Below are 25,261 nucleotides of genomic sequence, written 5' to 3' on the forward strand. Positions count from 1 at the left end.
AGATATTTTTCCCATTTAAAAATAAAAAGAACAAAAATACCTGCTTTCTGCAATTAATAATTTACCTCAACCCAGTCTAAATAGTTAAGATATTCTAACAAACTACATAATGGTAATCAAAGACATATTTTCTGAGTACTGGTTTCCATTTTCAAACTATTAAAACAGTAAAACAGTATTTAATGTTTCTTTAAAAAAATTTGAGGAGGTACTTTAAAGATTGTATACTGCAGTAAGGTCATCATTTTGATGACCAATTAAAATACCCAACTTAAAAAGTCTGAATATTTCAGTGATTTGATCATCAGATTGTCTCTGATTGTTTATGACTGTAGGTAAACAGAAATGCACAACAGTCTAAAGTTAAGGTTAACAATGTCATTTTTAACTAATTATGACAGTTATCTTGAACATAAGATGCTTTAGTCACAGGAATCCTTATAAAGTGCATTCATATAAAAGTGATTACTTAAGAACACTTTACTGAGAGGTAGATAAAATTGGAATCATGTAACTCTCACAAAATTCATAAAGGATGGGTATCTCTGATATGTGTCTAGTGTCAGGCTGGGAGCAAAAGGCTGGGTGCAAGAAACTTTACTTGACAAATAATTCCTTGTCCTATAAGCTACTAACCAAATCTGTTCACACCGCCTTATCAATCAACTCTAAAAGCTAATGGTACTTTAATTCTTGAATGAAAACAAAACTAAATATCAGATATAAAAATATTTAATAAAAAGTCAACATTTATTTCTAAATAAAACATTTTCTTACCAAATGAACCATACCAAAAAAACAAATGTGGCAGAAACTATCCCTTTAGGACCAGACTGCATCTGGCTTTAATAAAGATAATCTTTTTTTTTTTTTTTAAAGATTTTATATATCTATTCCTGAGAGACATACACACACAGAGAGAGAGAGAGAGAGAGAGAGAGAGAGAGAGGCAGAGACACAGGCAGAGGGAGAAGCAGGCTCAATTCCATGCAGGGAGCCTGACGTGGGACTCAATCCCAGGTCTCCAGGATCACACCCTGGGCTGAAGGCAGCGCTAAACCGCTGAGCCACCCGGGCTGCCCGCTTTAAGATAATCTTAAAAGGACAATACACTAACATTACAAGAAAAACATGATTCACAAAAGTTGACATCACAGAGGCACAAAATCACAATTTATACTCTTTCACTATTGATTATTAGGAACAATTCAAGAAGCTTCAAAAGAATCAAAGACTAAAAAGGCAAGTTAGGTAACAAGGTCTAGTATGTCAGCTATGTTGTTTTGTGGGATGTACATACCATCGATACTACGGAAATCCAGTAAGTACGTTCTACTATCCACTTGGTATAACTGTAGACTCATTTTGGAGTAGGTGCTTGTCACAAGATTTTTCCTTCGAACACGCAGATAATAAGGGTTTACAACCTAGTGTATGGTATGAACGAAAGCAAAATCAAAAGCAATTCTTCTAGAAAACAATTTATAAACTACAGGTTTGCCAAATGTGCTTACTACAATCAGAATGTCCTTTTTTTCTTACCTTCCATTCATAATCCAGTTGTTTAATTGCTCTACAAACTTCTGCCATGATATCATTTGGTCGACTTTGACTTCTAATTCCCAAATGCCATTTTGCTTTCCTTACACCTTGGTGCTTAGATTTCTGTGGATTTAATTCATCGAGAGTGTGGCGTGCCCTTGGTGTTTCAGCAACCAAGAATGGTACTCTTTCAGGATGGGGCCGAGTCAAATGGTGATCATCGAGAAAAGAATCAGGTGGGCTTGTCGCCAAGTAAAAATCTTTGGCCTCATTCATTATTCTCCTGTTATCTATTATAAGGTGGTAGGCAACTGCTAAAGGGTCCTGGTGATTTCTGTTATAAAGGCAGCTGAGAACTTCTTCTTCTGAGCACTCAAATTTTTCACATACTTCTTTTAAGGCTTCATCATCAATCATAGTTGAACTATACGATGGATCCTCGGGAAAAAGATATTTTGGAAGGTCTTGTTTAAACCATTCATGTTCCCTGAGAGAAAACAGCAGGGTCAGGAGGAGGATTTTGAGTAGAGACAAATGAGACTGCAAGCAACAGTTTGGGGAATTTAGGATATGAATTCATTTATATTCATATTTTCATTTTTTCAAACTGAGACTTTCCTCCTCTGGCTCACATTTCATTGTGTATATATACTGGAGGAAATGCTACAACCTCCCTCTGGTTTTAAGAGGGAGAAAGCAATGTTGTACCAACAGGAAAATAAATGTCTACACTTTAATTAAAGTTTTGGCACAAATGACAATGACAAATGATGAAGACGAGCTTATTTCCAGCTCAGAAAAAGAACATATTTTGTGATTTTAATTCTCTTCTGATATAATGTTAAGTGAAAAGACCGTAACAACAAAAACAGACAAGTATCATTCATTGAATGCTTACTATAATGGTAGGTTTTAGGCTAAATATTTCCAACACATTATCTCACCTCATAAAACAACTCTATGAAGATGATAATATCTCCTTATTTTTAATGAAGGAACTAAGAGTGTCCTAACTCCATATATAAAAGGACCTGAACTATGTCAAAAACTGCTAAAACTAAAAACATCAAGAAAGGAAAACACCCAAAAGAACAATGACTATCTTCTGGGTGATAAATTAAACATCATTTTAGATCTCTATTTTTTGGGTGTTTTCTAAGTCTTTTCCAATTTAAATTGGAAAAAATATGTAAAACACAAGAAAAAGCATCTTTCACTTAGATATTTAAAATTTTAAAGAATGATTTTGTCCTTTTCCATTGGTAGTTATAAGCATGCCCTTCCATATGAAACTTAGAAACCAGTAATTTCACATGTGATTCAATGTATACTACCCAAAAACCACACACATCATTGATTAAATGTCATTACTTAAGATGAACAAAAGAAAAAAACAGTAACTCATGAGATCAGAACTCAAAGAGTGACACAGAAACTTGCTACTAGTGAAAAGCATTAATCCTAATGAGACTACATAAAAGTCAAATATGAGGCACACTACAGAAAATTTTAAAGAACAACTACAAAGGTAACATCCCAACAGGGCCCTTTTTATTCCACATGACCTACCTTTTCATATTTAAAAACTAATATAATATTCACTGTTCCAATTTCAAAAGAAAGATGCATAAGTAAAAAGTGAAAGCCCTCCCTACTACTGATCTTCCTTCCCTAAGGTAGCTAGTTTAGTATTTTTAAATACTAAAATAAAATAAACATGCCTATGTACTATATTTTTAACATAAAAATGGCATTACATTATATATACTGTCCAACTATTTTTTTCACTTAACTTGTATTGTTGAAACTATTCGATCTGATAATCTCCAAGTTGCATTATTACCTGATATCTTTGATTGTGGCCCTCTTCATGGGATCCACCTGGAGCATATGTTTCAAAAGGCTAATCACAGATGGATTTAAATACTGAGGGGTATAAAAGATCCCATCACATATCTTCTTAAAAAGAGTTGGCACATGATCATCATCAAATGGAAGGGTTCCACATAATAAAGCATAGAGAATAACCCCACTGCTCCATATATCTACCTCTGGACCTGCATACAATCTGTAACAGGAAATACCAATCGATTAAATAATTAGTAACTTGAGAGTCGATCAATTAATAAAAAATTTTAAATATGGATACTTCATAAAGAATTATTACAATATGGTTTCTATAGTCACTGCTACATACTACACATAAAGATTCTATACTAATTCTATCAGTATTATCTTTGAAAACAAAAGTCAAAAATTTTTTTAAGTTTAGACTATAGCTAAACTTCTGTTCTTACTACTTTACCATGGTCCTCATAACATCAATTAAGAATTTTCTTTAGTGGGACGTCTGGGTGGCTCAGCGGTTGAGCACCTGCCCCTGGCTCAGGGTGGCATCTGCAGTCTCAGGATCGAGTCCCACATCAGACTCCCTGCCTGGAGCCTGCTTCTCCCTCTGCCTAGTCTCTGCCTTTCTCTCTGTGCCTTTCATGAATAAATAAATAAAATCTTTAAAAAAAAAAAAAAAAGAATTTTCTTTAGTGATGAACTCTAAACCCACTCTCTCCCAATAACCCGAGACCTCCTACCAAGGCAAAAAGGGCCTGGGGCTGTGGAAGAAAACCAAGCTGACTGGTTCACAGAAGAGTCTACACTGGTATTTACAATACACTGTAAACACCTGACTTAACTAATTGCAGACTATTAGATCAAAGTCTGGCTTTGGTCAAATAAATTGTTGAACTGATCCATAGATACTGCTTTGAGTACAAGTTCCCACTCATCCAGACCTCACAGAAAGACCTTATCCAAACTGGAAAAGTAGACTTCAGTAATGGCCCATGTATATATGCATATTTAGAATACATTTCTTTTGTTTATTTAATTAACACTGTTGCTGGGTCTCGAATTATTTTTTCTAAAAGAATTTACATGATACAAATGAAATTATTTTTTGAACATTAAGTGATATAAAAAGATGATATGAATCTTGATAAATTTAAAATCAGATACTTAAAACTGGAGCACCTGGGTAAGCTAAGCATCTACACCTTCAGCTCAGGTCATGATCCCAGGGTCCTGGGATGGAGCCCTGAGTCCAGGCTCCCTGCTGGGCAGGGAGTCTGCTTCTCTGTCTCCCTCTGCCCCTCTCCCTGCTCATGCTTGTGCGCTCTCTCTCAAATAAATAAAAAAATCTTTTAAAACAATAAATAAAATTAGATACTTCTGCCTTATCCATAGCCATACCTAAATATAATTTCTCTAAGCAGGCAGGCAAGCAAGCTTATGAAAACACTATAATATTTCTGCATTCTGAATTAGGATGTGAAACATTCAAACAAAGAAACATGGTTTGAGTGTAAAGTTATTAAAAGTTAATTACAGAAACTAGTAAACTTAATAGTCTATTTTTAATTTCAGTAGTAAAGTGAAGAACAGTCTAAAAAATTAAATTTTCCTGCCATCTAAACTATTCGAAGAGCTGCACTATACAAAGATCCTCATGTTCTCAATGCTGCCGGTCAGTAAATTGAGAGGTTAGAATTCTTTTAATACTTTAGTCTCTGGAATATGTAAAAAATGAAAAATTCAAAATAAATGAGTCTGAAGATTTTATCATACTTCAGTCCAATTCCCCAAGACATCTTATCACAAACAGAGCTACTACAAAATGCCTTTCTATCAGATGCCTGGGTGGCTCCATTGGTTAAGCGTCTGACTCTTGATTTTGGATCATGAGGGTCATGATCCCAGGGTTCTGGGATCAGGCTCTGTGCTCAGCAAGGAGTCTGCTTGAGGATCTCTCCCTCTCCTGCCCACCCTCAACTTGTGTGCACGCTATGCCCTCCCTCTATATAAAATAATTTGTTTTTAAAAAATGCCTTCTTTCTGAAAAATCAAAGGTACACATTACACTTTTTTTTTTAAGATTTTTTATTTATTCATTAGAGAGAGAGAGAGCATGCACAAGCAGGGTAGAGGCAGAGGGAATGGGAGAAGCAAACTCCCTGCTGAGCTGGGAGCCTGATGGGCTCAATCCCAGGACTTGGAGATCATGACCTGAGCCAAAGGCAGACGCTTAACCATCTGAGCCACCCAGGTGCCCCTCACACATTACACTTTTTAACTCTTCATTTAAGTAAACCATTTCTAACTAGTAGGTATTTCTATATTCAAGTTTTTAATGTCTGACTTTTAAAACTTGCTAGTTTTAGGGATATCTAGGTGGCTCAATCTGCTGAGCATCCAACTCTTTTTTTTTTTTTAATTAATTTATTTATTTATTTTTTTAAGCATCCAACTCTTGATTCTGGCTTAGGCACAATCCTGGGGTCCTGAGATTGAGCCCCGCATTGGAGTCTAAACTCTGCAGGGAATTTGCTAGGGATTCTCTCTCCTTCTCCCCCGGGTCCCCTACCCCCTTGCACACACATACATGCATGCTCTAAAATAAATATAAGTCTTAAAAAAAAAAAACAACTTGCTAGTTTTAAACTTTCAATTTCTTCTACAGGGGGAAAAAAGTGAAAAGTATTCTCATCTAACTACTTTAAATACAGTATTGACTTCCAATCCAATATTCTCTTCCATAAATGGAATCCTTAATTCTTACTTATGTTTTATTCTTAAAACATAACATTTTCTGGATAAGGAAAGAATAAGACTTACATGTCTTTCCTTTCACTAGAATTTATTTATTTTTTAAGATTTTATTTATTCATGAGAGAGAAAGAGAAAGAGAGAGAGAGAGAGAGAGAGAGAGAGAGAGGCAGAGACACAGGCAGAGGGAGAAGTAGACTCCATGCAAGGGAGCCGGATATAGGACTCGATCCCGGGTCTCCAGGATCACGCCCTGAGCTGAAGGTGGCGCTAAACTGCTAAGCCACCCGGGCTGCCCATCCTTTCACTAGAATTTAATATGACACTCCAGACAGACAAAATCTAAGAGAAACAGGCAATTATAAATGTACTGGGGTGGAAGAAAGGGTGTCAAATACTACCTTCCTGAAATTACTTCTGGTGCAGCATAGTTGGGTGAGCCACAACTTGTTCTTAAAAATTCACCATCTGACATCATGTTTGAAAGACCTGAAAATGCACAAAATCAACTTTTCAAGATTTCCCAAGGACAAAAACAAAACCCTATTGAACAGTAAAACTGAGTTTGCATTAAAGTGATAAATCATCATTTTGTCCTTTGCTTCAACAAATTCCGTCTTTACTGTTTCCAAATATTTTGCCATTATGCCCTAAAACTTGTAATGTTTCAGCATTTAAAATAAGTGCATTATTGGAATTTAATGAGTATAAAGATATTGGTTATTCTGCTTACTAGAATAAATTTGATATATTTAAATTTATTAATACAGAAATTACTAGGAAAAAAATGTACAACAGATGAGTATAAGAATTAAAAATCAGAGTTTCTGTTAACCCCTGTTCTGATTCTTTAAAAAACAAAAAAACAGTAACTTTGAATATCAAAGTTCCCTCATAATTTTACTCCATAAAGAAATCTCTGCCTTCTCAAAAATGCACTAGGTAAACCAGCTCCTGGGTGGTTTAGGTGCTAGCAAGCAGCTCTTGATCTCTGGATTGTGAGTTCAAGCCCCAGGTTGGGTATAGAAATTATTTAAAATAAAATCTTAAAAAAAAAAAAAAAAAAGCAAATCATCATCATGACAACTGAGGAATATATGGAAGTCAAATAAGTCAGTTACAACAACAATAGCAGCAGCAGTAGCAAATCAATAGCTCAGAGCTGACTGACATTGTTCAATAAATCTCTATAAATTATAATACATATATTCAAAACTAAGGAAAATAGTTATACGAATCTCCTCTGATTTGAACTGAAGCTAAGCAAAAGAGAGTTGCAGAGATTCATTTTCTTAGATATAATAATGTCAATGGCAATTTATACAGGAAATAAAGGAAAAATTCAAATTTTTGACAAAATAATGATCCTCAAAGCTGAAATTATGCTTTTCTATCATTTAAAATATTTTAATTTTTTAAAAATAATTTTGTTCATATAATTAACCATCTGGCTTTCAGAGCTTGAACAACTCCATTCCAGTCTTTCTTTTTGCCCTATACTTGACCAAAAAAACACACTGGAAATAAGGTTGCTACCTTCTCTTTCACAAATAAGTCTCTATCCAAATGACGCTTCTAAGGCTGCCAACTTAAATTATTTACCTACTATCATAAAACTCAATTTAAAGACACAAAACTAAGAAGAGAATTCCTTATCTCTCCTCTTTGTAAGCTCATAGACAAAATGGTGAGGATACACTATTTTGGTATACTCAATCCATTGCACAGAAGTAAAGGTTATCTGAAAAATGCTATCGATGTTCATTAAACATAATATGTGAAACTATAAAAAAAATCTCTTACCAAAATCAGCTATCTTTGCATTCATGTGTGCATCAAGCAAGACATTTTCAGGTTTCAAATCTCTATGGACCACCATATGCCTGTGACAGTAATCCACACCAGAAAGGATCTGTTGAAACAGACGCCGACTTTCTTTTTCATCCAGCTAAGAAAAGTAGAGAAGCATTTTAAAGGTTTTTCAGAAGAAATTCTTCTACCTACAATTCTCCAACCTATAAGACAGTCAAAATCCACAAAACCTTCAAATGAACCTCATCCTGAAATACTTTTGAAACAAGGAGAAGATGGATATATAGAGCATGAATTGCTAAGAGGATCTTGGAACCCAAATCAGTAACTCAACTTTCTGTTATCACTCTTGTGACTACATTGTAATAGCTTGCTTTCCTATTTCATGAGCTATCCAAATAGTTTCAATTTCTACTTGAAACTAGATGTGTTTTCTCCTATAAATTGGAAATGTTTAATCCTTCATTCCTTTAACAAATATTTATTGAGCATCTTCAATGTGTCATGCACTGTTTCAGACACTCGAGATACAGCAATGAAGAAAACAAAGGCGCTAATCTAGTTGATGAAAATAGACAATAAAGAAATAAGTATCACATCAAGGAGTATTCTGAAGAATAAGGGCACAGAGAATTATGTTGGGGTGGATTATACTATTTTAGACTATACGAGGAAGTAACAGTCAAGATTGTTAACAAATTAGCAAGCAATCAAATTATATGTCCTGAAATACAGTTTATTTTTAACAAAAGAAAAGCCTTAATTCATCTGTTTTATAAAATATAAAAAGCATGCATCTCCAGTCTGTTTCCCGAAAAAAGCTATCTTAAGTAGCAACTAACATTTTTAAAAATTTTAAAAACTCCTCACTCAAAAAAAAAAAACTCCTCATCCCATTTATCCATATTTTCTTATTTTATGATTTCTTCCCAAAGTAAGCCATCACTTGGATAAGCCTGCACCAAGAAGTCACATTTAATAAACAGCCTATTAATTCTCTAGGCAAAAGATTCTAATATGCATTCTTTAACAGAGGCCAAAAATTAGCATTCTAAAACCAGACTTCTATACTTCACATAGCATGGACAATCTGGAAGGAAAGATAAACTATAATTTATTTTGAAACCAAAATTAAAACTACTGAAGTACTATGAGATACTCTTCCTCTAGAGAAAATAACAATGTGTTAGCAATCTTACTTCATTCTAGAAAAAATGTAGGTTCACTTTTTAATATAACCTTATATCAAATATACTAAATGAAAGAAAAGAATGTGTCCTAAATGTGAAACAAAACTGATTATAAACAAAATGTAATAGGAAATTAAACAGGCTACAAAAATGAAAATTATACTGTACTGACAAATACAGTACAAAAGATGAAGGATGGGAAGTCTACAAAAGATTAGAAAAGTTAAAGCATATTTCCAGTTAAACATGGCAGACTGAACCTTTTGTCGCCACACTGAAACATCACTAAAATGACATTAGCATATAAAGACAAAAAGAACAAGAGAAATGACAGTAGTAATCAAGAGGAGTTCATGGGCATTAGGGAGGGCAATTGGTGTAATAAGCACTGGGTTTCATATGCAACTGATGAATCACTAAAGTCTACATCTGAAACTAATAATACACTATATGTTAACTAAATTGCATTTAAATAAAAAATTAAATTAAAAAAAAGAGGAATCTCCAAACTGTACAATGGATGGATGACAATTAGATTTCACCAGAGAGATCAGAAACCTAAGCCCACAGGGGTGGAAACCAATAATAAACTAGCCTGCACACAGAACCCTGGAAAAGCTTAGAAGCCTTGGGAATTTGCAAGGGAGAAATGAGAAGAGAACTAAAAACAGGACAATTGGTAAAGTAAGAATTTCTAAACTCATGCCTACTGGGGGATAAGACCCATGGTGATTTACTTTTGAGGAAAGCTGAACCAGCTCTGTTCTCAAGGACACCAACACAGGGATGAGGTATCAGAAGGAAAACACAAAGGTTAAGTGGAAGTCAGCATACTTGCAGGCCTCTTCCCAATTCAGCACTCAGAGTACTGACAGCTAAGCTAATGCCCTCAAAGAAATTAGAAGGTTTCTTCTGGAGCAACTTTCTGATCTAAGGGAAAATATTTGAAATTATGGACATTTGGTATACCCTAATAAAATGGACAGATCCCTACCTATTCAACCAATGGGAAGGCCCATCAATCAATAACTTCCACCTACATAAGTTTGGCATTTAGTACCTTGCTCAAATCAAATATAAGTGGACAACCAAGAATCACCAGACATCTGAGGAAGGGCCATGTACAAAAGACAAAGACCAATAAAATAGAGCAAAGAAGATACAGTAACAATGCAGGACAGACGTAAAAAAAAAAAAAAAGAAGAACTACAATTGCTGACTCTTAACTGCAGAGAACAAACTAATGGTAACCAGAGGGGAGGTGAGTGGAGGGATGTGAACTGGTGATGGGGATGAAAAGTACACTTGTCATGACAAGCATAGAATTGCTGAATCACTATATTATACACATGAAACTAATATAACATTGTTTGTTAACTATACTGGAATTAACATTAAAAGCTTAAAAAAAATATCCTCAGATAAGGTTACTGTATCTGTAGAGTAGAATTGGCTATTTAAAAAAGAATATTTCAGAAAACAAGAAAGATCTTTGAAATAGAAAATATGACAGCTGAAATGTTAATATGCAATAGGTAAAAACTGAAGAAAACTCCCATAATGTAAAGTAAAATAACCAAGATATGACAAATGGAAAAGATAGGAAAACAAGATACCAATTCAACTTGTGCCTGTTTCCATTTTTCCAGGTATAACATGGTGGTGGGAGGGAGGGTTAATGAATAGGGAAGTAGAATTTCTAAAAATTGAAATGAACCATGTTAAAAAATGGTAAAATCAAAATTAACTTGGTTATTTAATGAGCTTGATTTTGACGAAAGTAAACAGATATGCTATATAGAACAAATGAATGAATGATATAAAGAACTTTAGATTGGGAGGGAAAAAATGACTTCTTATTGCTAGATAACAGCTCTTCTAGAAAGAGGTTTTAGCATACCATATAACCTGGGTATGAGAAAAAAGTATGGGCAGGGGAGGTCAGTGTTCACTTTTTGTGTCTGCAACTTAAGATACTGTTCCAAATGCCTTCTAAAGTTCCTTCCAACTCTAAATTCTTTAAGTCTAATTCCTACCTCCTTCATGAAGCCTGTTCTTACTACTCCAGGTACATCAGATTTCTGAAACCAAAAAATGAATGCAATTTAAATGTGACTAGGGTTGACTAGCAAGGCCTAGATCTTTAAGTATTAATATATTTTGTAGGGATTACATATATATACTTCAAGATATATGTTACAAGTATTTGTATACCCTAAAAGCATGAGTTGGAGGATCATGAGTTCTGGGGTCTGGGTCTCAATCCAATTCCGTCATTAATAAATCACGTGACCTTGAGTAAACATATAAACTGTGAGTCTCAGCTTCCACATCTATGTAAGCAGGCTAAGGAAATATCTTTAAGGTCTTTTCTAACTCTAAAGAGTTATGATTCTAGACAAATGTGATTCTATGATTCTTCACATTCTCAGAAAATACTGAGCAACCAGGGAACTGGTTATTAAGTAGACCTCTTAACAAAATTGCTTTCTGACATCTTGAAGCTAGTAAGGAATAAGGGGAGTTACAAAATATATACAGGATTAAATCAGAACAGCTTACCCTTCCATTTTTACAGATATAATCAAATAGCTCTCCTCCTGAGACATATTCCATCACCATGAAAATATCAGATGGTGTACTGATGACCTGGTACCTGGTGAGAGAAAACATTATCTACCAATATTAAAACATGTATATTCATTCATTCAGAAAATATTTACTAAGCGCCTATAATATACCAGGCACTGTGCTAGAAGCTGGGAAAACTGCAGGGAACAAAACAAATTCTCTGCCTTCATGGAGTTCATGTTCCAGGAGCCAGGAAACAGACACTAAATAAATAAGCAATATCTCAGGTGGTGGAACATGCTATGAAGAGAAATAAAGCAAACTAAGGGGAATCTCTCATACAGGGTGCTTAAGGAAGTACCCTCTGATAAAAGTAACATTTGAGCAGAACCTGATAGAAGGGAACAAACCATACTATGATCTAGGAAGAAGGTGAACCAGGCAGAGAGAACAGCAAGTGCAAAGGCCCTGAGGTAGAAGCCTGCCTGGTATGTTTGAGGAAGGTAAGAAGGCTAGAGCGAAGAGAACTGGCAGAGAGAAACAGAATGTAGAGTCAAAGAGGTAACTGGAGACCAGAGGACAGAGAACCTTACAAGCCAGGATGAGGCTTTGGCTTCTACTCTAAGGGAGATGCAAAGCTATTGAAGGTTTTAAGCAAAGTAGTCATGTGGGATCTGATCTATTAAAAAGGAAGGGTAACTTTAATTTACAGCAGCAATATGAAGAACTGACTGTGGATGGTAAAGGTGGAAGCAAGAGGCTACTGCAGGAGTCCATGACAGAGATGACAGTGGCTCACAATATACTGATGGCAATGAAGGAATTGAGAAACACTCAGATCCTAGATGTATTTTGAAGAGATGGAATGGATGACAGGAACATAGAGAAAAAACGAAGTTCAGGATAGTTCCTACATTTCTGCCCTGAGGAACCGGATACTAACTCAAGAGGGTGAGAACTGTGTGAAGAGCAGGTTTGGGGGACGGTAACAGAATGTTCAGTTCTGGCATCCGAATGGAGATGTGAAGTAGGCAGTGAGTGCATAGAAATGGAATTCAGGGAAGAGGTATGAAAGCAGGAGATGTGTATTTACGCGTCATCAGCATCCATATGTACCTTAAAACCATGGCACCTCAGCAAATGAGAAGCGGTGAGAGTGAAAAATTTTGAGCCAGCCAGTTCAATATAAAACCCTAAGCAGTTTGAACTGAGCCCACATAAGAAAACTGACCAGTAAGTTTAAATGCAGACCCTACAACTGGCAACTACAAGACAACCATAATACTACTGTTTTCTGAATACTGGATTCCTGAAATTCTATCTTTTGTTATTTGTTTTAGCAGATATAAGCAGATTGGGGAAAAAAACCCTTTCTACTGCCTTGCTATTGTATTTAGTGAGGCTAAATGACATCATGTGGAATTTGAAGGTGAAGACTTCTTACTAGCCTATCACTGTTGGTTCTACAGCAACAGAAGCATAGGTTATCTATCAGACGGCATGTCCAAAAGACAAGAATGAATGAGAAAGTTAACAGCTGATAAGCACAAGGGCAAAACATGGACAGAGGTTTAAGTGACCATGAATGGGGTTTAGATAAATACATCAACAGGCAGAAATTTTAAAACCTTGAGGGATGATTCAAGAAATGTCAGTTATCTTTCTCACTTGTCAGATTAAGCAGGTTAATAAAAATGATTAAGAAGTGGTATCACTATATTTAATATAATCGGATCTTACAGTTTAATTATATGAGGATGCCTGAAAAGCTTGAGGTTCTGAATTTCTCTGCGGATTTTTCCTACCACATCAAGGCTTCGAATCTTCTGTCGATTGAGTATCTTCACAGCAACTTTATGCCCAGTCAATTCATGTTTGCCAACTGTAGGAGAAATAATTTTAACAAATTAGTGCCAGGCTTGATTAATAACATTTTAGATATAGTCAAAGAGTAGTAATCTTCACATTCTCAGAAAATACTGAGCAAATTTAACTTCCTTTCAGTTCTGCTTGATTTGCCCCTAAATGTTATTTACATGTTCAAGAGTGATTAAGCGGGAGAATACATAAGAAACTGCTAACAGTGGTTTCTTCCAGAAAGGAAAACTAACAGAGAGAAAAAGAAAAGAGACTTTTTTTTTGCTGTACCTTTTTTGCCCTTTTAAATTCTTATTTTTTAGTTCTTAAATTATCACACAAACTGAACTTAAAAAAAAACTGAGCTTTTTTTTTGGTGAATAATTCTGTGGATCTTAACACACAGAAAAGGATAAAACCACCATTAGAATCAAATACAGAACAGTTCCATCATCCCAAAAAATTCCCTCATATTACAGACACACTTCTACTTATAGATAGCCCTTTGAGCCTTTCAAGTTTCCGTTCAGGAACATGCAATTTCTATTTTAAATTTTAAAAAATTAAGTGATTTTCTTTAAATTTTGAATGCTATGCCGAGATAATCAATGGTGATTAGTCTCCAAACAATTAGCTTTTATTTACCCTTTCTTTAGAACCTACTAGAGAATATATATTCTATCAAAATCAGACAAATAAACCAAGAAAGGTAATCTCCAGTGAAGAAGGGATCCAGTGTAGGAGAAAAACGAAAAGAATCCCCAATATGGTAATGAGGCAAAGTCCTAGGTAACAGATGAGCAGAAGGCAACAAATCCAGACAGAAATGCGATGGAAGATTCAAGACGGTTGAGGGAAGAGGAGACTGATAAATTATCTTACAGGTTTGAAAGTACAGAATATTGTATTGAAGAGATTTTACGAAGGTATTTGAAGATATGAGAAATTTAGTCTCCAGTTCAAAGAAAACTAAGCAAATAGAAAAAACAAGGTAATTTAATAACTCCAAGAAAAATTATAAACAAAATAGTCACAGTATTGGCCTGGCAAATAGTTTTTACACAGTCACAATTATGCAATGCTAAGTATGGATTTTTTTAAGTATGATATAATTATATGAGAAGAATGAAGATGTAGAGGAAAAGGTATAAGGGAACTGAAATCCTTATATACCATAACAGAAAGTCAACAACAACAAAATCTGTCAATAAGAATTACGAAATAGCTTGTATGCATGCATAGATCAATTAGAAGTATGGAGGTTAAAAAAAAACAACCTAGAGCTAACTACAGAAGAAATTAATAGAAAGTTAGAGTAAGGAATTCTGTTTTACAAATATACTTCTTAGTACTATTTGACTTTTTGAAATACATATGTATGCATTTTTTTTTAATTTTTAAATAAGTGACTTAGGATTTTAGCTTTTTAGGGGAAAAAAATGTTCTCTTCTAAATTAGAACACAGTTTGTAAGACCAATAGGTGAGAGCAATCTTGGCAATCTTGGTTACCAGCGGAAAAGCAAAGGTAATGATAAATAAGAAATCCCTTCTTATTTATGTTTGTTAGATACCGAATTGTGTCTTCCCCAAAATTCTTATGTTGAAACCCTAACCCTGGTCTCAGAATGTGACTGTATTTGGAGATAGGGTGTTTAAAGAAGTGACTGTTAAAATGAAACCGTTTTGGGCGTCCTACTACACCCTGACTCCTGGTATCCTTCTAAGAGGAAATCTGGACACAAAGGCAGCAGGGGTACATACAGGAAACCATGTGAGGACACAGGGAGGAAGCTAGCCATCTGCGAGCTAAAGGAGAGAGACCTTAGAAGGCATCAACCCTACTGAAACCTTGATCTCAACCTTTTAGCCTCCAGACCGTGATAAAATATCTCTTGTTAAAGCCATTCAATCTGTGTATTTTGTTATGGCAGCCCTTAGCAGATTAATGCTATACGTGATACAGGACTCAATCCCAGAGACCCGGGATCATGCCCTGAACTGAAGGCAGAGCCTCAACCACTGAGCTACCCAGGCGTCCCTAAACTTCTTTTTAAAACATTATTTTAAACAAAGATTTTTCCCTCATTATTCCAATCTAAATAGGATTTTTTGCTTGATCTGGGATTTGGGATGGAGCTGAGCCTGCCCACCCTTTAAAAACTCTGAAGGATTATGAACCACTGCAGGCTGTTAAACGGGGGAGCAACAAGATAATTATCTTTCTAAAAGACAAGACTCATTGCTCTTCACTTAATATGTGCTCTTGATGATTTAATAATAAAAGCACAGAATTTTAAAACTAAAGAGAACTTTACAGATCATCAGGTCCAATGGTTTTCAACAGTTCAACATTTTCCCCCCACCGGCTACCCAAGACAGTGAGTGATGAGCTCTTCTGCCCACCACACCCCCTGCAGTTGAGAGGGGAGGGGATGGGGTACTTCCTCATTACTTTGAATGTTTTAAAGCATTTGCTGCTTTTCTTAAATGTTTTACTTATTAATATTAAATCCAAGGTTAGGTTATACAGATATTTCACATTTGGAGAAAAAAGTATTTGTTAAGTAGGAATCTAAGAAAAGTGCTTAAGTCAGTGTCTCAATCCTTTTCAAAAATACAATTTACCACCTAAGTTCACCTCCCATTTTGTCCAGGTTCTTTAACCTGCACAATACCTCTATAATGCAAGTCTTTCCAGGAAATAAGCAAATGTGTAACTGCGACATAGTCTACCTTAACCCAAAGCATTATCACAGAATCAAAAATGCCAGTTCTAAACTACTACAATATAAATGCAATCTCAAAATTTTCTTATAACCACTGTTTGTAGAGCTCAACTAATTTCAAAACCATCCATGGCTAAGAAATTATAGAAGTTTCCTGAAAGACAAGAGGCTAAGAATGCACTGGACAAACTTCCATCAAAAACTCATAAAATTCTTCTGCATGTGGATGTCCAATTTTCCCAGCACCATTTATTGAAGAGACTGTCTTTCTTCCAGTGGATCGTCTTTCCTCCTTTGTCGAATATTAGTTGAGCATAAAGTTCAGGGTCCACTTCTGGATTCTCTATTCTATTCCATTGATCTGTGTGTCTGTTTTTGTGCCAGTACCACACTGTCTTGATGACCACAGCTTTGTAGTACAACCTGAAATCTGGCATTGTGATGCCCCCAGCTATGGTTTTCTTTTTTAAAATTCCCCTGGCTATTCGGGGTCTTTTCTGATTCCACACAAATCTTAAAATAATTTGTTCCAACTCTCTGAAGAAAGCCCATGGTATTTTGATAGGGATTGCATTAAACGTGTAAATTGCCCTGGATAACATTGACATTTTCACAATATTAATTCTTCCAATCCATGAGCATGGGATATTTTCCATCTCTTTGTGTCCTCCTCAATTTCTTTCAGAAGTGTTCTATAGTTTTGAGGGTATAGATCCTTTACCTCTTTGGTCAGGTTTATTCCTAGGTATCTTATGCTTTTGGGTGCAATTGTAAATGGGATTGACTCCTTCATTTCTCTTTTTTTCAGTCTCATTGTTAGTGTATAGAAATGCCACTGACTTCTGGACATTGATTTTGTATCCTGCCACACTGCCGAATTGCTGTATGAGTTCTAGCAATCTTGGGGTGGAGTCTTTTGGGTTTTTTATGTAGAATATCATGTCATCGGCGAAGAGGGAGAGTCTGACTTCTTTGCCAATTTGAATGCCTTTTATGTCTTTTTGTTGCCTGATTGCTGAGGCTAGGACTTCTAGTACTATGTTGAATACCAGTGGTGAGAGTGGACATCCCTGTCTTGTTCCTGATCTTAGGGGAAAAGCTCCCAGTGCTTCCCTATTGAGAATGATATTTGCTGTGGGCTTTTCGTTAGATGGCTTTGAAGATGTTGAGGAATGTTCCCTCTATCCCTACACTCTGAAGAGTTTTGATCAGGAATGGATGCTGTATTTTGTCAAATGCTTTCTCTGCATCTATTGAGAGGATCATATGGTTCTTGTTTTTTCTCTTGCTGATATGATGAATCACACTGATTGCTTTTCAAGTGTTGAACCAGCCTTGCATCCCGGGGATAAATCCTACTTGGTCATGGTGAATAACCTTAATATACTGTTGAATCCTATTGGCTAGTATCTTGTTGAGAATTTTTGCATCCATGTTCATCAGGGATATTCATCTATAATTCTCCTTTTTGGTGGGGTCTTTGTCTGGTTTTGGAATTAAGGTGATGCTGGCCTCACATGCAGAAGAATGAAACTAGACCACTCTCCTGCACCATACACAAATATAAACTCAAAATGGATGAAAGATCTAAAGGTGAGACAAGATTCCATCAAAATCCTAGAGGAGAACACAGGCAACACCCTTTTTGAACTTAGCCACAGTAACTTCTTGCAAGATACATCCACGAAGGCAAAAGAAACAAAAGCAAAAATGAACTATTGGGACTTCATCAAGATAAGAAGCTTTTGCACAGCAAAGGATAGTCAACAAAGCTCAAAATCAACCTACAGAATGGGAGAAGATATTTGCAAATGACGTATCAGATAAAGGGCTAATTTCCAAGATCTATAAAGACTGTATTAAACTCAACAGCAAAGAAACAAACAATCCAATCATGAAATGGGCAAAAGACATGAACAGAAATCTCACAGAGGAAGACACAGACATGGCCAACGACACATGAGAAAATGCTCCACATCACTGGCCATCAGGGAAATACAAATCAAAACCACAATGAGATACCACTTCACACCAGTGAGAATGGGGAAAATTAACAAGACAGGAAACCACAAATGTTGGAGAGGATGTGGAGAAAGGGGAACCCTCCTGCCTGTTGGTGGGAATGTGAACTGGTGCAGCCACTCTGGAAAACTGTGTGGGGTTCCTCAAAGAGTTAAAAATAGATCTGCCCTACACCCAGCAATTGCACTGCTGGGGATTTACCCCAAAGATACAGATGCAATGAAATGCTGGGACACCTGCACCCCGATGTTTCTAGCAGCAATGTCCACAATAGCCAAACTGTGGAAGGAGCCTCTGTGTCCATCGAAAGATGAATGGATAAAGAAGATGTGGTTTATGTATACAATGGAATATTACTCAGCCATTAGAAATGACAAATACCCACCATTTGCTTCGACGTGGATAGAACTGGAGGATATTATGCTGAGCGAAGTAAGTCAATCGGAGAAGGACAAACATTATATGGTCTCATTCATTTGGGGAATATAAAAAATAGTGAAAGGGAATAAAGAGGAAAGGAGAAAAAATAAGTGGGAAATATCACAAAGGGAGACAGAACATGGAAGACTCCAAACTCTGGGAAACGAACTAGGGGTGGTGGAAGGGGAGGAGGGCGGGGATGGGGGTGACTGGGTGGCGGGCACTAAGGTAGGCACTTGATGGGATGAGCACTGGGTGTTATTCTGTACGTTGGCAAATTGAACACCAATAAAAAATAAATTTACTAATAAAAAAACCTCATAAAATATCATGAAATCAGGGACAGAGAAAAACCTATAATCAGAGCTGAAATGGACTGTGGAAATTAGAAGCATATTCTAATTTCTGGTAAGGCTATCTCCAATCTCCTATAACCAATCAAATGTGATTTAAGAGGAGTCAACTTGACTATTAAACCCCAATTCAGGAAGTATCTTCTTAGACCTAGTTTATTGATACCTGAACAAGTAGTAATCTCATCTGTCCCAACTACCCACAAAACCTTCAAGCAATGGCTTATTAGAAACCCTGTCCCATTACCTACATAGATGAAACAAGACTGGTAACACCACAATGCTGGATACAACTGTCAGGCTCTGATTTGGAAAGAATATTACAGCAGAATCCATTTCGGACTGAACTCCAATTCATTACAAATCAACCAATCCCCTCTCATATCCCACCCCACTCAACCTAATTTCAACCCCAATTCACTTTAGGTAACAACTGGATCTTATTGAAACTCCACAAGTATATTCTGTCATTAAATAAGGAGCTGGAAAAGGTGATTCAAAGCATTCTCTCAAATTTATTCATGTATTAAGCATCAACTATATGCCAGTGACGCTGCCACAGAAAACATTACTGACCAAAACCTGGATCCTTGGGACCTCCCTGGCCTCTAAAGATGACCAAAATAACTATAAAGTAAGAAAACCAAAAAGTTTTAAAGTACAAAAGACTAAAGTAAAAAGAATAGACATTAACAATGCTCATCCAAGAACTACATTAATGTTCTAGAAAAAAATTAGCTATCACCAAGTGCTAATATAGATGTTATGGTGTGCCTGCATGGCTCAATCAGTAGAGCATGGGACTCTTGATCTCAGGGTTTTAAGTGTGAGCCCCACATTGGATGGGATATAAAAATTACTTAAAAATAAAATCTTCGGGGATCCCTGGGTGGCTCAGCGGTTTAGGCCTGCCTTCGGCCCAAGGAGTGACCCTGGAGTCCCAGGATCCAGTCCCACATCAGGCTCCCTGCATGTAGCCTGCTTCTCCCTCTGCCTGTGTCTCTGCCTTTCTCTCATTGTGTGTGTCTCTCATGAATAAAAATATCTTTTTTAAATAAATACATAAAATAAAAAAATAAAATCTTTTAAATAAAAAAAGAAATTATAGAAGTTATGAAATAAAAGCAGAGTAAGACAACAGAACAGTTAAAAATCATGTAGAAAGCAGTAAGTTACAGAAATGTGACAGAAAATTTTATTGAACACATACCAAAAATGAGGAAGAAATTGGAAAGACAAGGAGGGATGGTGATAGACCAAAAATTGGGAATCAAGTAAAATTCAATTCTTAAGAAACAGGGAGTAGCATATTATTCCACCTGTGAATAGAAGCCCCCTCCAAAAGAAGGCTAAATAAGCAGAATGAAATCAATAACCAAATAAGGTACAACTGAAGACTTTTTTCTAATACATGAGCATTTCATCAAATTATAAATTAGAATAGAGGCATATCTTCTTCATTTTTGAAACAGAAATCACCAAAGTATGACTGTATAAATAGTATTCAAACAAAAATTGAACAGCAGCAGAGGAGGGGAAGGTGTTACGACAGCCACTGTAACGAGATCAAATTCTCTCTCTCTCATACACACACACAACTAAATAAATAAGCAGGGTACATGATCAGTTGGGTTTTTTTAAGGGAAAATTAGTGCACTAATTCCTTTTTCATGGCTGGTATACCAATAGAACATTTTTAGGGGGAAAAAGGGCAGCTGATAGCATTAAACATTAGGAGTAATAAATATATATATATTTAATATATATACATTTAATCTGAGTGTATATATATATATATATTTATACACACTCAGATTCTCTCAAATTCATTCATGTATTGATCTCAAAATTTTCTTATATATATATACTCAGACCTGGGTTTTGATCTCAAAATTTTGATTTCAAAATTTTCATATATATATATACTCAGACCTGGGTTTTTCCAGTATAAAAGTTATTTACAAAATGTTTGATCTGGGCAAATTAAATTACTTCAACCTTCTATTCATTTGTCTGTAAAAATAAAAATACCACATACTCCATAGGAGTGATTGTAAGGAATACATAAAATAGGGTTTGTAAAGCACTTTACATAGCACCTGGCTGGCACAGTAAGCGCTTGATAATAAACGGTGGCTATTACTATTTAGGCCAAACCTGCCCTCTACCCCTATTTAATCAGTCATAAATTTTCTGATTTAATTCTCATATGGCCAATTATCTCAGCTCTTTGATTTGTCCTCCTTATCCACATAGATTCAGTAGCATCCCTTTAAGCCCATAATAAGTGCTAAATAATTAATAGCTTTAACTTCTATGCATCTAGTTCCCATCCCCATAAGCTTAAATTCCACCAACCTCTATCCTCCCCCTTTCCATCACTACCAATCCTGAGATTTCCAGCTTCCAAAGTTCAACCATTTCCTGACTTTGGTTAATTTTCAACATATTATTGCTAGACATACACACTTAGCACCAAGTACTTGACAGTGATTTCACCTACTACCTAAAAACTATAGGAACATTTATTCAATCACACAAGAGCACACAGGTAAAACAAAAAAACAAACAAAAAAAAAACAGGTGAATTAGACTTGAGTTTAAGTCATAAATTTAGTTGATTTGTAACACATAACGTAATTAAGATATACAACTGTGTAGTTAATATTCATGACATACCCACTTTGTGCCCAAACCTACTGACTCTCTAACTCTAATCAACCCTTGAAGACTGATATAATTACCAACACTTTACAGGTAACTGAGGAACCAGAATGAAATAACCTGCCCAAAGGCACACTGCTAGGGGCTAGCAGAATCAAAACATGAACCCCATCTGTCTCAAAAACTTGTGCTATTCCCAAAACAGTAAGTGAAATATGGTAATTTTTTTAAAGATAATCCTCAAAAGGGCATTACACATAGTATAATACAAATACAGATATCCTTTCAATAAAACATAAATCTAAGAAGTTGAACATTATCAGAGTAATCTTTATAGTCTTACAGGTTTTTTTTAAAAGGTTTATTTATTTAAGAGACAGAACTCAAGTGGGAGGAGAGACAGAGGGAGAGGGAGAGAGAGAGAAATCCCCATGGAGAACCTTCCACCCCATCCCCACTGAGTTCCTAACTGAAGGCAGGGCTCCATCTCACCACCCTGAGACCATGCAAAATCAAGAGTCAGATGCTTAACCAACTGAGCCACCCAGGCGCCCCTATAGTCTTACAGTTTTGAAAAGAATAATGGACTGGATTGCCCCATTACCACTGAGAATTATTCTAAACATTCATTCATTCGTTTAAGAAATAGTTAAGTATCTGCACCTACTATGTCCCTGGCATTGCCACTACGATCTTTTTCCTAGATGACAAAATTAATTCAGTCTACTAAAAACCTGCCTCATAACAACTTCAGTGTTCTAAGACAAGATACTAAGAACACACTTTATTCATTCATTCTACCAGACCAATTTAAAAGTTTCTTGAAAATTAAAGTATTATAAGGGAGAAACCAAGAGCATAAAACCAAAAAGCATATAAAATGACAAGTGTAATAGACTGAATGTTGCCCCTGGACCCCAAATTCGTTTCCACCAGAACCTAGGATGGATCATATGTGGAAATGGGGTATTTGCAGATGTAATCAATTAAGGATCTGAAGATGAAATCATCCTAGATTTAGAGTGGGCTCTGTATCAAATGAATGGTATCCTTTAAAAGAAGAGGAGAGAACAAAGACACACCCACAGGAGACCAGGGAAGACAGAGGCACAGAATGGAATTTAGCTACCACAGGCCAAGGAACACCAGGAGCCACCAAATGCTTGGAGAGGCAAGGAAGAGACTCTCACCAAGAACCTTCCAAGAGAGTGTTAACCCTACAAACCCCTTGATTTTGGACTTTTGGCCTCCAGAACTGTGAGAGAATAAATTTGTTGTTTTAAGCCACCGAGTTTGTGGTACTTTGTTATTACAGCCCTAGGAAACACTGTTTTTTCTAAAATATGATATTCACCATGAAGATTAACAAGTTAACAAAAGAATCTTTTTTGAAAGCAGGTTTTCTCATAGGTACTACGCATGCCCAAGAATTCTTAAATGGAACATGCTGTACATAATATTCACCTTTGATGAGCATCAGTTACTCCTCTGTCCCCTCACACAGTGACATCTGTGGAAGTTAGCTGGATAGGACTTCTTTTGCTCCTAGGCTATTAGGTTCCAGCTCCATGGTTTCTGCTTTTTGAAGTTGTGTTGCACCCTTCACAGCCTACCTGGAGTTAACTCTTACAGCCCTCTCTCCAATGCTCTAATTTGGGAATTTGAATTTTCTATGGGCTCCAAAACTCATAAAGCTAAAATTATTACAATGAATTTTAAGAATTATGCTTTACAAAATACTAGAAGTGAAGACTCTCCACAGAAAAAGATAGCATAAGGAAGGAAGTCTGGGAATGGATGTATGCTCTCCCTTTTGGAAACTACTATGCATATTAACACAATAATGGCTTTTGAATTATTATATGGCCTAGTAAAGAAACCTGTCAAACATTTTTAACCTGTCTTACTTAAATACAGGCTTTTCCTGCCACAGTTTTCAAATAGTGTCCCAAAATTGATGGCTCAAATATTTTCTCTTTCAGAGTAGGCAATAGCCCTTCTGAATATTGTCTTTCTCCCTCTTTCTTCCCAGCAAAATCTTGGTAATGTAAAGCTATCATATCATAATCTGTTCTTTTCTTTAATTATAGGAACAAATATATTTGCCTTGAACCCAATTAACAAACTTCAACATTAGAATTTTAGTAACAATACTTTCGAAAATAGTGTTTTATAGCTTAGAAAAAACATCACACTTAAGCCTCACAACAAACCTATGATATAGGTAATTATGAGGCTCTAAGAGATTATGCAATTTGATTAAATAAAGCTATTAAGTGATCAAGTTGGAATAGGTCTTCTGACTCCAAGTCTTATGACCTATCTACTCCACTGCACCATTAATATGCAGAAAACTGGGGGCGGAGGGGGGAGAAACTTGGCACAATATCAAACCCTAAACTGTTTCCTCACAACTAAGCAAAAGATGGGTGCCTGGTGACTCAGTCTGTTAAGCATTTGCCTTCAGATCAGGTCATTATCTCAGAGCCCTGGGGTGAGCCCCACACTGGGCTCCCTGCTCATCAGGGGAGTCTGCTTCTCCCTATCCCTCTGCCCCTCCTCCACTCTCGCTCACTCTCTCAAATAAAATCTTAAAAAAAAAAAAAAACAATAAAACTACGCAAAAGATTCTCCTTTGAACTAAATTCAGTTGCAGACAAATGAATTGCTGCTACATCAATAACAAGTGGACCTGGTCAGGAATATGCATTAAGAGAACCATTCCCCTTTCCAAAAGCTCAAAACTTAACTCTTCCAACTGTCACTGTTCTGTGGGTTTTTTAAAGATTTCATTTATTTATTCATGAGAGATAGAGAGAGAGGCAGAGACATAGGCAGAGGGAGAGGCAGGCTCCCCATAGGGGGAGTCTGATGTGAGACTCAATCCCAGGACCTCAGGATCATGACCTGAGCTAAAGGCAGATGCTCGAGCACTGAGCCAGCCAGGTACCCCAGACTGTCACTGTTTTTACAGTAGTGCTAAGATACTGGGCTTTTTAAAAGAATTATTTATCTATCTATCTATTTATGAGAAAGAGAGAACAAGCAGGGGTAGGGACAAAGAGAGAGGGAGAAAAAAAAAAAAAGAGAGGGAGAGAGTGAGCCTTAACCAGACTCCATGCCCACTGCAGAGCCTGATGTGTGGCTCCATCTCATGACACTGAGATCCCAACCTGAGCGAAAATCAAGAGTCCAACGTCTAATGGACTGAGCCACCCACACATTCCTAAGATACCTTTTTTGAACAAAACGGGAAGACAGGTATTTCTGCCAGGGAAGACTTGCAGGTCACTCACAGCAAAGGTTACCAGGATTCACAATGTGTCCCTCACAAGTTAGTCAACTACTAGCTAACATGTTACTGCTTTCTAAAGGGAACTTTGTCTAACTGTAGAACACTGTAACAAATGCTCTCCTAATCAGATATGTAAATCCTAAAGTGAAACAAGATCATACTTTGGAAGAGAAAATGTTAAATAGGAAAGAGATACCACAAAGAAATAT

The 25,261-nt window shown here is 36.2% G+C and overlaps 1 protein-coding gene across 6 annotated transcripts in view; it reads right to left on the reverse strand.

Annotated features, from left to right (window-relative positions):
- The window catches only part of PRKAA1 (protein kinase AMP-activated catalytic subunit alpha 1), a 37,075-nt gene that overhangs the window by 6,451 nt on the left and 5,363 nt on the right, over positions 1–25,261 (reverse strand). For 5 of the 6 annotated variants that reach the window (XM_055325048.1, XM_055325051.1, XM_055325053.1 and 2 more), the window contains 7 exons: positions 13,455–13,596; positions 11,706–11,799; positions 7,945–8,089; positions 6,543–6,630; positions 3,386–3,610; positions 1,543–2,029; positions 1,301–1,427 (listed from right to left, as the gene is read on the reverse strand). In XM_055325048.1, the coding sequence (XP_055181023.1) occupies positions 1,301–1,427; positions 1,543–2,029; positions 3,386–3,610; positions 6,543–6,630; positions 7,945–8,089; positions 11,706–11,799; positions 13,455–13,596 (1,308 nt within the window). The remainder of the gene's footprint in view (positions 1–1,300; positions 1,428–1,542; positions 2,030–3,385; positions 3,611–6,542; positions 6,631–7,944; positions 8,090–11,705; positions 11,800–13,454; positions 13,597–25,261) is intronic. The other variant, XM_055325052.1, reaches the window with a different exon arrangement.

The sequence above is a fragment of the Nyctereutes procyonoides genome, unplaced genomic scaffold (assembly GCF_905146905.1).
Source record: "Nyctereutes procyonoides isolate TBG_1078 unplaced genomic scaffold, NYPRO_anot_genome, whole genome shotgun sequence".
Lineage (NCBI taxonomy): Eukaryota > Metazoa > Chordata > Mammalia > Carnivora > Canidae > Nyctereutes > Nyctereutes procyonoides.